General features: G+C 39.7%; 1 protein-coding gene across 1 annotated transcript in view; it reads left to right on the top strand.

Annotated features, from left to right (window-relative positions):
- The window catches only part of phlpp2 (PH domain and leucine rich repeat protein phosphatase 2), a 50,482-nt gene that overhangs the window by 1,654 nt on the left and 31,650 nt on the right, over window positions 1-17,178 (top strand). The window contains exons 2-3 of the mRNA XM_047363590.1: window positions 1,166-1,446; window positions 5,675-5,808. Of these exons, the coding sequence (XP_047219546.1) occupies window positions 1,166-1,446; window positions 5,675-5,808 (415 nt within the window). The remainder of the gene's footprint in view (window positions 1-1,165; window positions 1,447-5,674; window positions 5,809-17,178) is intronic.

Here is a 17,178-nt window from a genome sequence, read left to right as displayed (position 1 = left end):
GTATGGAGAGTGCGTCTTCAGAAAATTGGCTTTTCAGGAAAATTGATCAGATCAGTGCAAGGAATGTGTTGTCAAAGCTGAAGGATGTGTTTTGGTTTTCTTTACACTTCAGAGCAAAGATAGTTGGATGTGAAAACTGCGAAACTGTAAAAGTTTGCATCTTTAGTCACAAGAGGTGCAAACAGGGAGACATAAAACAAAACTTTCATACATTTAGCTTTAATCATTTCAAGTATTACAAGCAGAAACAAATGTTGGCATGCCAGGAAAAAGGTTTAAAAAGTCTTAAAATGAGTGTATACTTTATTTCAGTAGCGTAATCTGATTAATGGGGAAAACTTAAGCTTTTATTTTAAGACCATTATTTTAATGGGGAAAAGATCCCATGTTGAAAAATATTTGTTTTATCTAAAGCGGACATTTTTTTGGGCAGATGTAATTGTCCTCCTGAAAGACCCAGTGACGACCACAATTTTGTTTTTTGGCAACGATTACTAGGTTTTATTTCCATTTCAAATACCTAATGATGCTTTACACTCTTAGAAGCTTCGCATGGCCACTGCAGGTAAAAGGTCCCACAGCATTACAGATCCTCCACCATACCTAAGAGTAGAGATGAGGTGCTTTTCTTCCTTCATAACAAACTCACCTATTTCTGATTCAATTCTCAGGCATAGTCTCACCTGACAAAAACACACAGTTTCTGTAGAACTTAATAAAATCCATGTTTTCATTTGTGATGGTAGGACACAAATAGTTTTTTCTTTTCTCGCATGCCTCCTGTCATTTAACATGTATTTTTCTCCTCAGTTTCCATTTTGCTCATTGTGCATGAAGGCAGGATAATATGATGAAATGGCTTTATTTGTCACATTTGTATCACAGTATAGAACACATAAATAAATATACTTAAGTTAAAGGTTTTTTATAAATTGTTCAGCCTGCAACAGCAATAATAAATATATATATTTTAAGGCTTTTTACACACTTTTTGTCAGTGTGTTTATGTTTTTTCTCTTTTATGACCAGTTTAATTTCATATAAAAAGTTACAAATATATATATTTATGAACATCCATAAAGTAGATTATCCAGTAGTTTGTGTTTTTGTAGTTACTACAAACTATTTCACAACATGTTTTGAAGAGACCTCCCTGTTTCTGCAGCGCAACATGAAGAGAAACGGGAGCCGAAGCTGTGTAACGAGGAAAACCAGATTCGGGTCGCGAGAGCGAGACTGGCTGAAGGGGGATACCCAACGAGGCTGTGTGTGTCTTTATGGCGGCACGGTGGACCCCCAGCTGCCTGCTTCTGGCCCACAGGCCTCTTCCACCCCTCAGACAGACCTGCAGTTGGTGCTATGCTCCACCAGCACCACCGTGGAGGAGCTCTGTGCTCAGAGAAACGGACAGGGACTATACGTTCAGCTTCACGGAGACCTTGTCAGGTGAATCCAGTGTACAGAATATGAAGTGCTGAAAGTAAATACACCAAATAAACCAAATTTATGTTGTAGGTAGGGCTTCTTCTCAGCAATGTCCACGCAATTTGGGTTAAACAATATCAGTAACTTTGACAGCATCAGGTTATAGGAGCTGCAATCCGGCTTGAGCATCTTTTGTGGATCTACTCTACAAAAAATAATCTTGCACTCTAAAAAATCAACTACAGCTTAATGTGAAATCATGTATAAGAAAAATGAAAGAAAAACTTTTCTGGAGAATAAAATATGTATCTTAGCTGCGTAGCAAAACTGGAAATGAAACATGAGCTGGTAAGCAGCTGATGGAAGCACATCTCTTCCATTAGAGACACAGCTGCTGTAAGTATAATTACTTGCATTAACATTTAGTCAAAGCAGAAGAATTATTTGCTAAATATACATTCATAATTTTTATAGTTGAAGCAGAATATCACATTGAACAAGCCTGAATGAATGCAAACATCAGAGGACTGCATGTACCTTTTGATTCCAAACTCCCACAGCACCTCTCCTATTTTACCCTCTAGGTACATACACTCCCTTCAGCTACACAGCTGGCACTCTAAAAACAGAAAATGACCCTCTGACTATCTGGTTCACTGATCCATGACCAGGAAGGAATTTGTTCTTTTGCTTTTTCTTGAAAAAAGCAAAGTTGAAATATGGTATATTAAAAAAAAAGTGCCTAGCTTTAATTTAAATTCAATTCAATTCAAAAATTCTATTCAAAAATACTTTATTAATCCCAAAGGGAAATTAAATGTTGTTATAGCTCATATTATGAAGGTTTCTTCAAAGAGCCGTTGTAGATGCTGATGGCTGTGGGCAGGAAGGATCTCCTGTAGCGCTCCGTCTTACAGCAGATCTGAAGAAGCCTCTGACTGAAGACACTCTGTTGTTGTAGGACAGTCTCATGAAGAGGATGCTCAGGGTTCTCCATAATGTTCTTCATTTTATGAAGAATCCGTCTTTCCACAATGACCTCCAGAGGTTCCAGAGGAGTCCCCAGAACAGAGCCAGCCTTTTTTATCAGCTTGTGCTTTTTTAACCTCAGTGTCTTATATTTTGCTTAGTTTACTTATGGGCTGTCAGCGAAATTTTTATGTCTGTCATCCTCTGCAGGCATACCTGCTAAATATGTTTAAAATGGCTTTAAAGGAATTAAAATAAATGCACACTCAAAATATAGAAACATTCAATTGCCAATTTCTTCACATTAAGCATGTAGGGAAAAATCCAATGTTTAAAAATAACTGTTTTTCTTTAAATCTCCAGTGCTAAAACTAGTGGCACTTCAGTTGTTGACATTTTGTGCAGTCACATTTTGTCAATAAAGCAGCATGTACCCTCCTGTAACATTTTCCTAGGTTGACCAAACAGAGACAAGAATCTTTGACCATTTGTCTTAAAAAATCTCTGTATATGTCACAGTTTGTGGAGGACCTAGCAGGACCTGCCAGCAGGAGACAGGCAGGATCATGGTAAAGTGGATATTTAATTAAAAAAAATAAAGTTACAAGAGTTACTAAATTTATCAAATTATCAAGAAACAAAAGACAAGAACAAGAGTAAAACTACAAGGCAATACCAGGGGTGAAACTGAAGGCATAATGGAAGGAACTGACAATGAGAGACTAAAAACTGGGTGTCTATATACCAGGGTGGTGATTACTGGATGCAAAACAGGTGAGTCTAATTAACAACAGGCTGCAACACTCCAATTAAAGGTAGAATTTTCAAAAATATTTTTTGTGAAATTATGTTATGAACAAAAAAAACATTGCTTTATTTTTAGGCTTTTTATAGAAAAGGAGCTAATAAGGGTGCTGTATAATATGCCAATAGATAAGAAATGAGCATAGTTGTGTTTTAGGAAGAGTTATTAGCTGTGGCCTTTTGGTTGATATGATGTTAAAAGTGTAGATCCATAAAAATGTATGGATCTAAAGCCAGTGCTATCACACAAAACAATGTCCTTACCTTGAGGGTTAACAGGCTGTGTTACTATCTTTGGTTGTTTTGGTACTTGTACTTATTCCTTGTGTCCTGTTCTCTGTGGTTTCTAGTTTATCCTCTCAGTTTAGTGTTAGTCTTTTCCCCTTGGTTAGAAGTTACTTTGAGTCTTTGTTCAGCTCCCTTTGTCTTAATTACTTCATTCTGCCACAGATGTTCCACATCTCCACTGAGTAGTTCTGCAAGTTCCTTTGTCATTTTCCACACCTGCCTCAGTATGTAAGCTCACCGGTTCTCATTGTTAATTGCCAGATTCTTCCATTGCACTTCCCATTACTTTCTCTGTTTTTTGGCTGTGTTCCAAGAACTGTTCTTCCTGGATTTTCCACTGTAGGTTCTCCTTATTTTTCCACTGTCTGTTTCTCCACTCGGGTTCTTTACCAAACCATAACATGTGAGACTGAGCTAATAAATGGAAGCATTTTAGTCAGTTTAGTTGGGTTAATTGAGGTTTTATGTATGATAATTTATTTTCATTCAATTTTAAAGTCCATAAACTGCTAAAAACCGACTAAAAAATATTTTGCTAATAAAAAAAAAACATTTTGGTCAAATGCATTGGATTTAAAAAGAGTATTAAGTCATTTATATCTATGAGGTATTTTGACCTTGAACATAATTGGTTTTTTGAACTCCTCTTAAATTTTTCATTGTTTAATATTAGTATAATTTAATATTGACTTGATAAAAAAAAAGCTTTTATCTTGCCTGTGATTTCTTTTTACGGCGTGTGGTAATGTGCAGCTTTCAAGCAGACAATCTTGCATCCATTATGCTGGTATTTTCTTTTGGGCAACCCTGCTTTTATACAAAAAAAAAAAAACTAACTTATTTAGACAATAGGGTCAATAGTGTCGATCTATACTTTCCATTTTTGGACCATGTATCCCTGTCCTCATGGGTATCCCATTCCAACAGGGTTACTCACCTGTCCAGTGTTCTGTTTTCCTAGCAGCAGGCTCTTCCTTGGGGATCCATTAATTGCTTTTTCAGGACAGACAGGGTATGTAATCCCTCCAACAAGATGTGGGTATTCCTAGAGTTTCCTCCCAGATATAATCATCCTTGGGAAATTTCAAAAGGGAAACCATTTGACCAGACGTGGTCAAATGGTTTCCCCAGGAGGAATATGGAGTTTGATATCAGAGGCCTTTTAAATCACTCTACCTTTCACTGTAAATATAAACTCAGTTGGTACTTGAAGCTCATCCAGTTAGAGATTGAAAAAGGCATTGCGGGGTTATGCTTTTATGAGCTCACCACTGATAAGATAAACAGTTACACGCCTGGGAAAAAATGCAACGACTTGCAAAAACTTACTATAAGGATTTAAAGTAAGTGTCGACATACATTTCTGTTATGTAGACGTAACAACAGCCCTAACCCTGGTGAAACAATGCTGTTCAGTCCTTCATCCTGAAAATGGGAAGAGTATGACATAACTGCAAACCTACAAAGGCAAACAGGTAGGAAATAAAAAGAGAGCATTTATTAGAGAAGCAGCCAAGAGGCCCAAGGTAACTCGATATCTATAAAAAAACAAAAAACTATTGGTTGTGCATGCTGCAAATCTAAACTGTATGGATGAAGAAGAGCGCCATTGTTGAGAGATAGTCAAAAAACATTGTTTGTAGTTTGCCACAAGCCATGTAGAGGGCACAGCAAACATTTGGAAGTTGATCAGAGCTGTGTGGCTCAAAACTAACAATAACGTCACACTGAGCACACCATTGCCATTTTACAAAAAGAATCATTGAAATTTTGAATCTGTAGATGTGACAAACTCATAAATACCTGTTCCTGCAAAACAGCTGCAGAGACATGCAGAAATATTTTAAAATCATGTATATTTTCCTTCCATTTCATAGTAATGCAATGTTTTGAGGTGGTTTATCAGGTAAAATTTCAACAGAACGCATTAACAATTGTGATTCTGATGTGAGCAAATGTGAAAAAGGTCTTGAGGTATGAACACTGTAAATATGCAGTAATTATATGTATTTTAACCTGTTTTTTCAACCTGGCAAAGGATTAGTTGCTCCACGGTCATGGACAGGAAAGTCCAGAACAGGCAATGTTTCTTGTGACTTTTTATTAAAATCTAGATGTGCTTTACACCAACCCTGGTTGTCATTGTTGTTGCTCCACACATGGCAAACCTGTGTTACTGGTCCTGCAGGAGGCTGGACCCACCCGAGCGTCCCCTCCAGATGGTGTACGACTACCTGACATCGATGGGTTACGCAGACCTGGTGCGAGTGCAGCATGAAGCGGCCAACTCAGACCTCAGCTGCATGATCCGTTTCTACAGTGGTGAGTTTTCAGGCAAAAAGACAATTTCTTCATTTCATACTGTCTGCTGTAAGTTCTGGTCATTTTCTTGAAAAACTGGCTTGAAACATGCCAAAAACATGCTGGAACATGTGACAAATTCAAAAGCGAAGGCTTGACATTTTCAGATGTACCTTACTGAAGTTAACTTTTAAAGCCTCTAATACTGTAAATAGTGAAGCCCGGGAGAGGCAAACATTTGGCATCATTATGCTTGTGGAGCGACCATCAATCATTTCAATACTACTACTGCTGTTTACTTGAATTTTACTTGACTTCACTGACCTGAGGACATAAGTGAGTAATAACCATGAGTCAAGGCCATTCTTGCAGCACAAGTAGATGGTTAATCATTGTTTTCGCTTCTACAGAGTTTTCATTGGTTATGCATAGAGTAGATGGGCTATTTTGGTGCCTTTAAGTACCATTCCTAAGATAAATCATCTGTATTAGATCAATTTAAAAAGCATAATTGAAGTCTTGCTCAACGGCTCCTGAGGAACATTTCAGATTTTTCTTTTTGTTGTTTTAATGTGAAATAATTTAATTAAATTGACAGCCGACCAAAGCACCAGTCTGTTGTATACTCAAAACACTTCAAATAATCAAAAATCAGCAAACTTCAATGCAGTCTCCAGTTAGAACAAACAAAGAGAGAATAAATAGTTTTCACAAAATCTTTTTAGAGTTTTCCAGAATTAGAAATGAAATAACACATTGTACATTGACAAAGATTAATGTTTACCTTTGTTGTGATTCTGATTTAGAAGGGAAATAACTTTAATCAAATATCAGTTATCGTGTAGGTATATCAATCAGTAAGGTGACCTACCCTCAGAAGAAATAAACCAATGTGTTGAGGGTCCCAGATCCAAAAAGCAACAATGCATACTGCAGGTACAGATTAGCAATTTAAATATCACAGAAAAGTTCATTTATTTTAGTTAAAGGATTTTAGAAAAGTGACTGACTGACTGATTGACTGATGACTGAAAATTTGTGAGTGGTATATTTAAAATGTTTATTTTGTTTAACTTAATGTTAATTACTATGAGGACCATATTTATTTATCGACTGATGAATTTATATATATATATATATATATATATATATAATGACGGGGACAACAACAGGATGAGGCAGTGTCATAAAGAGACACGATGAAGAAAATCCGAGTGGGAATTTCTCCCAAATTAATTGAAAAGCAGGTTAGCAGACATTACATATCCTATCAGACTCCTATCAGACTGTAGACCTCCAAACTGTTGGCGGTGCAGCTGTGCAGCTGGTCATTTTGATTTTAAATAGAAATGTACTCGTACTTGTACTCTTACTCGTCATCTTCCGCTTTATCCGGGACCGGGTTGTGGGGGCAGCAGACTCAGCAGAGACGCCCAGACGTCCCTCTCCCCAGACACCTCCTCCAGCTCCTCCGGGGGGAGCCCAAGGCGTTCCCAGGCCAGCCAAGAGACATAGTCCCTCCAGCGTGTCCTGGGTCGTCCCCTGGGCCTCCTCCCGGTGGGAGGTGCCTGGAACACCTCCCGAGGAAGGCGTCTAGGAGGCATCCAGTATAGATGCCCGAGCCACCTCAACTGGCTCCTCTCGATGTGGCTCTACTCCGAGCCCCTCCCGGATGGCCGAGTTCCTCACCCTATCTCTAAGGGAGTGCCCGGCCACCCTACGGAGGAAGCGAACCGCCCCAGCGCATGCTGTAGGTCTTGGCTAGAGGGGGCGAGCAGGACCACGTCATCTGTAAAAAGAAGACGAAATCCACTGGTCCCCAACCAGACCCCCTCCGGCCCTTGGCTGCGCCTAGAAATCCTGTCCATAAAAGTTATGAACAGGACCGGTGACAAAAGGCAACCCTCCGGTCACCCTTCTTATGAAGGGGGACTACCACCCCAGTCTGCCAGTCCAGAGGCACTGTCCCCGACCGTCAACCATGACAGCCCCACAACATCCAGATACTTGAGGTACTTAGGGCGGATCTCATCCACCCCTGAAGCCCTGCCACTGCGGACCTTTTTAACCACCTCTGTGACTTCAGCCTGGGTGATGAAAGAGTCCAACCCCGAGTCCCCAGCCTCTGTTTCCACCAGGGAATGCGTGATGGCAGGATTGAAGAGATCCTCGAACTACTCCTTCCACCGCCCGATAATGTCCCCAGTCGAGGTCAGCAGCTCCCCACCCGCACTGTAAACAATGTTGGCGAAGCACTGCTTCCCCCTCCAGAGGTGCTGGACAGTTTGCCAGAATTGCTTCGAGGCCAACCGTTAGTCCTTCTCCATGGCCTCACCGAACTCCTCCTAGGCCCGAGTTTTTACCTCTGCCACCGCCCGGGCCGTTTCACGCTTGGCCTCACGGTACCCATCAGCCGCCTCAGGAGTCCCACAAGCCAACCACAGGTCTCCTTCTTCAGCTTGACAGTGTCCCTTACTGCCGGTGTCCACCACCAGGTTCGGGGATTGCCACCGCGACAGGCACCGCAGACCTTACAGCCGCAGCTACAGGTGGCAGCATCGACAATAGATGCGGAGAACATGGTCCACTCGGACTCTATGTCTCCAAAATCCCTCGGAATCTGGTCAAAGCTCTCCCGGAGGTGGGAATTGAATACATCCCTGGCCAAGGGCTCCGCCAGACGTTCCCAGCAGACCCTCACTATGCGCTTGGGCCTGCCAAGTCTGTCCGGCTTTCTCCTCCTCCAGCGGATCCAACTCACCACCAGGTGGTGATCAGTGGACAGCTCAGCCCCTCTCTTCACCCGAGTGTCCAAAACATGCGGCCGAAGGTCTGCTGATACGACAACAAAGTCGATCATTGACCTCCTGCCTAGGGTGTCCTGGTGCCAAGTGCACTGATGGACACCCTTATGTTTGAACATGGTGTTCATTATGGACAATCCGTGACTAGCACAGAAGTCCAGTAACAAAACACCACTTGGATTCAGATCGGGGAGGCCGAGGTGGGAGGGGCACTATCCAGCACCCCCGACGGGGACGCCAAGAAGGCCGGGTACTCTGCACTACCACTCGGCCTGTAGGCCGAAATGACAGTCAGAGACCTGTCCCCAACCCGAAGGCGCAGGGATGCGACCCTCTCATCCATTGGGGTAAACCCCAACACGAGACGGCTGAGCGGGGGGGCAACAAGCAAACCCACCCCACCCTAGCCTGCCGCCTCTCCCCGTGGGCCACTCCAGAGTAGAAAAGAGTCCAGCCCCTCTCAAGGAGATGGGTTCCAGAGCCCACGCTGTGCGTGGAGGCAAGCCAAACTATTTCTAGGCAATATCTCTCGACCTCCCGCAGACATTACATATCCTATCAGACTCCTACCAGACTGTAGACCTCCAAACTGTTGGCGTGCAGCTGTGAGGCTGGTCATTTAGATTTTAAATAGAAATGTTTTGATTAGATTTCCAGCGTCCTACAATTTTTCTTCAGTTTAATTTTAAATATTTTATAATTTAATGTTCAGGTATAGAATGAAGTTATAAAAGAAACACCCAACGTTTTATGTTTTATACGTTTTGTCTTGATTCAATTTAGGTTTTGGTCCCCACTTTCTTCTTATCCCTCATGTGTCCAGCAGCTTCCTGTTTTTTTCCTCTTGCCAACATGAGAGCTGGTCAAATTTGCCTACTATCAAGCCACATTGGTTCAAGTTAAGCCAGGGCCCCTTGGAGACTTCCTGTCTTTATTTGTTATCTCATGGGAAAAAGCTTCAAGCATCAGGCTTGAGCGGGATTCAGTCCCTTAATGCCCAGCTGAGGCCAAGAGAAAAACTTGCTGCTGGTGTCTGTAGAACTGATAAATGCTTATAGTTTGTAGTTTGCTGGATTTATGTAAACTTCTAACAGTATGTGCTCTCGTCTACTGCCCTCATCCTCATGGCTGCACACAGTGATGGTTACAGGATTTGTTTCAGAAATGACTGTTTCTGAAACAAATGCATGTTGCATATTTATTTATTTATCTTTTCCCCATGGAGTCCTTCTACACAAGTGAAGCATCAGGTTTATTTTGGCAGTGTATACCGATATGTCAGAGGAGGAATTTTTTGTGCAAAGATGCAGGGATAATTTTCTCTCCAATGATATTTGTATTTGTGCAGATGTGACTTTTCAGTAGGACAGGTTTTGATTTGCCTTTCTAACAAAACTACAAAAGCTTGTATTGTCTTCCAGATCTCAGCTTAACCTGTCCATTTTATCAAATTACAACAACAAACTTTAATTTGCCTAATTTTAATTATATGTGAGAGATGAACACAAAGTTATGCATAATTATAAGGTGGAAGCACAGCCATACCTGAAAATGTTGACTATGCTTTTTTGCAAAATGTTGGATTTTGGCCTTATCTGACCAGAGCTCCTTCTTCCACATGTCTGCTGTCTCGTCTATGTGGTTTGTAAACACTGGGGCTTCTTGTGGCTTTCTTTTAACAATGGCTTTCTCCTTGCCAGTTTTCTATAAAAAAACGATTTTGTGAAGTAAACAACTAAAAGTTGTGAACCATGTGTCGTTTTCCTTCCACTTTAGAATTATGCAGTATGTTTTGTTGGTCTATCACACAAAATCCCAATATAATACATTGATGTTTTCTGTTGCAATGAGACAAAATGTGAGAATTTCAAGAGGTATGAACATGTTTGCAGGGCAACCATAAGAAGAGCTAATGGCTGCTCATTGCTTGAACAGTGTTTGAACTATGAAGTTTTGAAATTTGTTTAACTGGACTGTACATTTGTCTGTCAAGGAATCTGTAAAACAAAGATTGTCTTTGTCAAGATCTTCAACTGAAAATTGGTGCTTTGTGGAGATCAAATCATTCTCTTTTCACCAAACTATTAATATCTATCTGCTTTTTAGGTCACAGTACACATCTGTGAGCATGTCTTCTGTTTCATTTCCAAACACATTATTTTTCAGCCCTATGTTCTCTCCAGCTGTTGTGCTTCAAAGTTCAGAGCAGCAGGTGATCTAGAGAGCTTCACCATTATCTCGTATTTATCCAGGAAGCTCCTTTGACACATACACACCCACACACACCCTTCTGCTGGGGTGCACAGATGAAATTAAAACAAACAAATGCAGGAGTAAACATTTCAGGACCATGACTTAATGAGGACAGTCCTAGTAAAAACAGCCAGAGTTCTGGTGGTCCTGTTTGTCAGCTCGTGCAGCTGCGGATCAGATAAAGCCGGTTGTAACCTCTGGCGCTCGTCCCCCAGGCCATATTCCACCCCTGCCTGGGTGATGGCTCAGATCTTTGAAGTCGTAGACGCAAAGATGCTGTGTGGAGATCATAAGTTCTGCTGTCAGGGTTGGAGCAGAGGGAAATACATCATCAGTAAACAGAGTAAGATCACCTTGTAAGTTATTACAAGTGGTGCTATTAAGCTTTTTGATGTTCTGAGCTGTGAAACATTTATTTTTGTAACTCTCTTTCCAGTTAACAAATCACAATATTCAAAAATCATGTCTTCAAAGCGACTAATAAGTCCCATGGTATTTCTTCCTCTTCATGCTAATATTTAAAGGAGTATGTTTTAGTGGCAAAAATACAGAGGGGTTGTGAGAGTTGAGCTAAAGATTTAATTCTGTTCAGATCCGAACTCCCGCAGGATTACCCTTGGCAACAAAGCTGTGCAGAGAGCAGGCTCTCCGTGGTTTCCTGCCAGCTCATCATAATGTTTTGTCTGTGTGATCGAGTTTGTTTCTCCCAAGGATGTCATCCAACCCCATTTTCATTTGATACCGATGCCCAGCATTCAGGTGGCATGTTAAATTGCTGCTGCGAAGAAGCCACTGTATAAACAGCCAGTTTTCATATAATCTGTATTTAAATGCAGTAAGCATATGTGTCTTGTGAGGTCAGCATGCCAAGAGTTAGATTTTACACAGAAAAAGTGTTGTTTTGTTTCTCTTTTAAATATAGAAGTTTGAAAACCACCAACAAGAGGCATTTGTGCTGTGTGTAGAATCAGAGTTTGCTGCTGAAAACAGCTTTCTGTTCTGAGTCAAATCAGACTGTGTTTCCGCCTCTACCGACCCCCTGCATGCTAATGCAATCTTGAGTAAGACAAAAAGGCTCTGGGAAACAGAGAGTATTGTATTCATCTAAGTGCTTGAGAAATGCCTTGAGGTAATCCAATATAGGAATAAAAAATGAGTTTAGAAAATATAAAAGCCCTTCTTACCAAGAACATGAACTGCAGCCTTAAACTGCTCCACAAAAGAGATTGAACGGGTGCTATTCTGCCACTTGACTATAAAATACAAAATAACTCATCAGTTTTATATTTTTGGCTCTTTTTACAGTAGGTTTCTTTTTTCACTTCTTGTGTAACATGTAACCAACTTAACTAAAAAGAAACTGTAATGGGAAAAATAAAAATATGTAGTAAGCTGGTTACATAAGTGTTCACACCCATAAACTAGGGGTTTGTTAAACCACATTTTGGTTCAGTTTCAGCATTCAGTCTTGAGTTTACACCTGCCATCATGTACACTGAATCTGGCACAAATGAAATGAAATTCTAATACGTTTTCCTCACATTTTCTCATTTGCAACTTTTAACTAAAGCTATAGTTCAGAAAGGTTGCCATGGAGCCAATGGAGATCATTGTTCAAAGGTATCATTTAGGAGAAGGCTGCAAAACAATTCCAAAACCTTATATGTGCGGTATCTTAATTAAAGAAATTAAAGAAAATATGGGAACATTAGAAAAATTAACATTTCTCTAATCCAGATGAGATCGAAACTGTTCAGGGAAGATGCAAAGAGGCTTACAGGAGCACTGAAGTAGCTGCAGGAAATTCTGGTTGGTACTAGTTGTGTTCTACATGTTTTAACAACCACCTTTATGCAAGAGATTAATTATTTTCTCACAAAGAAAACATCCGCACCTTGCTGACATCTCTCCAAATCTTGTAGGAGAATGTTACAGTCAAATGAAAACAGACAGGAGCTTTTGGGCCTCAGCTTCAAAAGGTTTGTTCGGCACAAAAATAACACAACCAATCACAAGAAAACACCATATACTCAGTGAAACATGGTGGTGGGCGAATCATGCTGTGGAGAATTTTTCTAAAGATTGAACTGTTTTTTTTTATCAAGGTGGAGGAAATACCAGTTTCAAACACTAGTTAGGTTTGACCCGAAACCTTCAGATATCTGCTAGGAACCTGAAGATGAAAAGAAATGTAATATTTAGTATAATAAAGAGTCACAGCACACATCCAAATAAAAGTATTACCTCACTAAAATAAATGTTAAGTTTTAGAAAGGCCGAGCCAGAGTTCAAAGGTGATTCTTACAGAAAATCTGTGAGGTTACATGAAGAGGGCTGTTGACACAAGATGTCCTCACAATCTGGGGTTTGGAGAACTTTTGCAAGGTACAGTGGGAAAATATTACCAAGTCATGAAGTGGGATGTTGACAAGCTCCTACCAACGATGACTAAAGGCTGAGACTGAATCCACAAAGAATTAATTTAAGGGTGTGCACATTTATGCAACCAGTTGTTTGCACTTTTTAACTGTTTTTTTAATATTCTTCCTCATTACAGATGTGTTTGTTTTTTTACTAAATTGTACGGGATACTTGATTATGTTGCATTAAAGAAGGATTTATTTTTTAAATGTCTTTTTATGGTTACATCTTTGTATATCACAACAACCTGACATTTTGAAAGTGGTGTGTGCACTTTTTATATCCACTGTATATGTTTAACATGAAATGTTTTATGATTTAAAGGTCCAACAGAAGGATATCTTTAGGGATTCTGTAACTACATTACCTTAATTTGCAAATCCAGGTAGTGTTGCTTACTATGACTTTATTTCTATTGCTTGTATCATGGCATAATAAAAGGTTTGATCAACCTTTATAGTTGCAAAACTATAAATGCGTTAATGGCTGGATATTTTAAAGCAGCTATTCAGTTGTAGCCCAAAATGTTGACTAAATATTTTAATACTGATGACCAAAGTGCCCCCCTCAAGTTTATCTGTGTAAACAGAAATAGTCAAAGAAAATTCAATCTGACATTAAAAATAGCATTTTTGTTATGGTCAGCAATATCACAGCTGTGCAGAGTAATTGCAGGTAAAACACTGTAAGATTAAAACAGCAAACTTGTCCCAGCTCTGCAAATCATGGATATTGTTATTTTGTAAAATGCAAAAAAAGCGTTTTTGTCCACTATATCTATCTGATATCTTTACATCCTATAGTCTGCATGTAATTCTTTATTTGCATTTCTGGAACTATAAATATCCTGCAATAAACATTTTGCTAATCCAAGTAGTTTAGTTCAGAAATCTAAATCTGTGTAATAAATAAGGTATACAGTATTTGTTTTAGGGATAAATTAGAGTTTCAGGTTCTCTAATTTCAGTTTAACTTTTTATGTCACCATCAGGTCTTCTTTATAGCTATTTCTCTGGTTTTATTCTCTGGTGCGCAAAATTCATCCCTCTGCGGCCTCCTCTTTAGTCTGGCATGTCACGTGAAGTGTGATGTCCCAGAAATTTCTGGGTGAAGGCCACAGACACACTTGACACACAGGGAAGAGATAAGAAGTCACACATTTAACTGATCAGTTTCTTGCCTTCGTTTCCCTGGGTTTTTAACAGCCTCCACTTAAAGGGAGCTTGACACCAGTTGATCATTATCTTAGTGGAAGCAGCATGGCATCTTAAGGAAAGATTGTTGCACTACATGCTATGACTGTGTCACCAAACCCTTGTGGGGCTGCAGGGAATGGTTGACATTATTTGTCATCAACTGGATGTAATAGCTGGCTGGCTTTCTGCAGAGCAGAGAAAGGTTGCAGGAGACAGTATGGAGATTTACGAACTCCGATTGGACTTTGATTTTGTGAGCAACATGTTTGCCTAGCAACTGATAAGCCTTTTGACAGTGACGGATAGCATGTGTGTTTGCTTTAAAAGTTGGCTCCTGAAGACTGGGACTTTTGCGTTGGTGTTGTGTAAATGGGCCTCTAGTTTTCACACGGGTGGTTGTGGTGGACCTGCAAAATGGAAACTATATTTCCTTGCAAAATAATTATTATTCTAATATTTTTGCATTTAGTCCCATCACAGTTAGAAACTTTAGTGCATATTGTTGGTATAATAGTGAAGAACAAGGTACATGCTTTTTACATTTTTTACAAATCAAAATCTCAAAAGTGTGCCATGCATTTGTATTCAGCCTCCTTGAGTAATTACTCTGTAGAACCACCTTTCGCTGCTCCTACAGCTGCAGATCTTTGGGGATTTGTCTCTACCAGCTTTGCAAAGACTGGCTGTTTTGTCATTTCATCTTTGCAAAACAGCTGGATAGAAAGCATCTGTGAACATACATTTTCATGTTATGTCACAAATTCTTCTCGGATTGGATTTAGGGCTTGACTTTCATTTTAACTCCATATTTCCATCAACTCTGATGCTCTTCCCTGTCCCTGCTGAACAAAAGGCTCCCTGTAGCATAATGAAGCCACCACCATGTTTCATCCAGGAGATGCTGTGTTCAGGGTGATGTGCTGTGTTAGCTTTCCACCACTCATAGCATTATGCATATAGACTCAAAAGGTAAATTTTGATCTCATCTGACCACAGGACATTCTTTCATATATTTGCTGTGTTCCCTACTTGGCTTGTGACAAACTGTAACAGGACGTTTTTTTTTTTAGTAATGGATTTCTTCTTGCAACAATCGCCTTAAAGCATGATTGTGGAGTATGTGACTAATACATTTCTTCCACTTAAGCTCTCTTAAGATGTCTGCAAGTCCCCTAGAGGTACCATCACTGCTTCTCTGGTTATGCTCTCTTTGCCAAATTGAACCCTGCTTTAACATTTGCAACCTTATCCCTGAGTTGCTTGCTGTGTTCCTTGGTTTTCATGATGCTGTTTGGACCCTATTTACTAACTAGATGACTTTTAAAGGGTTTTTGTTGTTCTTGCTTTTATTTAGGAGTAAATTGGGGCTGAGTATAAATGCACCACATTTGTCAGATTTTTATTTGTAAAAATATTGGAAGACAATGTATCATTTTCCTAATACTTTACACTAATGCACTTTTCTGTGTTTAACACACAACCACAAACGATATTTAGTCTCCTTCGTGTTGGTATGTGTTGTTAGATGACTGGTGTTCATCAGAACTATGATAAAAGGGAATTTTATATTTATATTCAATTCACTGTTTACTGTGGCTGTTTTGTGCATACAAATGCAAAGCTACAAAACCTAGTGGTTATACCACCCACAGAAGACTGCCTTCTGTGGGTGAGAAAGACCCTCACCCACGCTGATGAGGACTCCTTCAGTGGTCCTCATCAGCATAGAACGAGTTTGGATGATGCCTGCCCAATAGGTAGTTTGATACACTTCAGAAAAACAATGAATGAGCAAATATTTCTCACTGTGCCATTTTCCCATCTCATTAGTCAGAGCAGACTGTGCATTTTAAGAGGAAAGCATTAGAAAACAAGTAATTTTTCCATATATGATCGCAAACAGCAGATATGAAAATCAAAAAACCCCAAACTGATATTTTTTACCTTTAGATTTACTATAATATATATATATATTTTTTCAAACAAAGACAAAACCAGTGAAGGATAGTACTATTGAAGTGATTTTTTGCTAGTTTTAGGACTGTTGAAGATTGTAATTCTTGGATGTAGATATTTAATACTGATCTCCTAAACTAGACTGGACTGTTGGATCCTATTTGCATTCCTCTGATAGGATGAAAAAGCCAGAGTGGAGAGACCTTCTGGATAAGTCAGTAATAGCCTTCAACTTTGGCTGGTCGAGCTCATGGTCATTTTAATTGCAGTGGAAGATGTTTATGTCTCTAATTTTCTCCGACCAAAAACTGCAGCCAATCAGTTTATTGTCAAGCACATTTGGCTCGTTCATAACAGTTTTTCTGCTGAGGAACAACAGGAGGAAGATTTCTTTGCATTTGGATGCCTTTGCAAAGTGAAAGGGGGATGGAGAAAAAGAATGAGCTGGACGAAAAGCACTAGAGTAAGCAGATTTCCAGTAAGAGAATCTGAGTGGGAGGAAGCATAAGTTGGTTTGAGAGAAAATAAAAAAAAAACAGAGGACAGGAGTCTTAGGTGGGTTCTTTTCTTCTTAGCTTAATTGGCTTGTCTTTTACCTGACTGTTCTTGAAAGCTAGAAGACAACAGCTCTGCAGTCTGATGTTTCCTGCAACGGTGGCCACTCAGGGCTGCTCACTGTGCAAGTTGACAAAAGCTGACTCATTTATCTATATATCTGACACACTGTGTCAGAGAGAAAAAAACGATTTTGCTTACTTTTA

Source organism: Girardinichthys multiradiatus, chromosome 4, assembly GCF_021462225.1.
Source record: "Girardinichthys multiradiatus isolate DD_20200921_A chromosome 4, DD_fGirMul_XY1, whole genome shotgun sequence".
Lineage (NCBI taxonomy): Eukaryota > Metazoa > Chordata > Actinopteri > Cyprinodontiformes > Goodeidae > Girardinichthys > Girardinichthys multiradiatus.
This window is presented reverse-complemented; position numbering and strand designations above follow the sequence as displayed.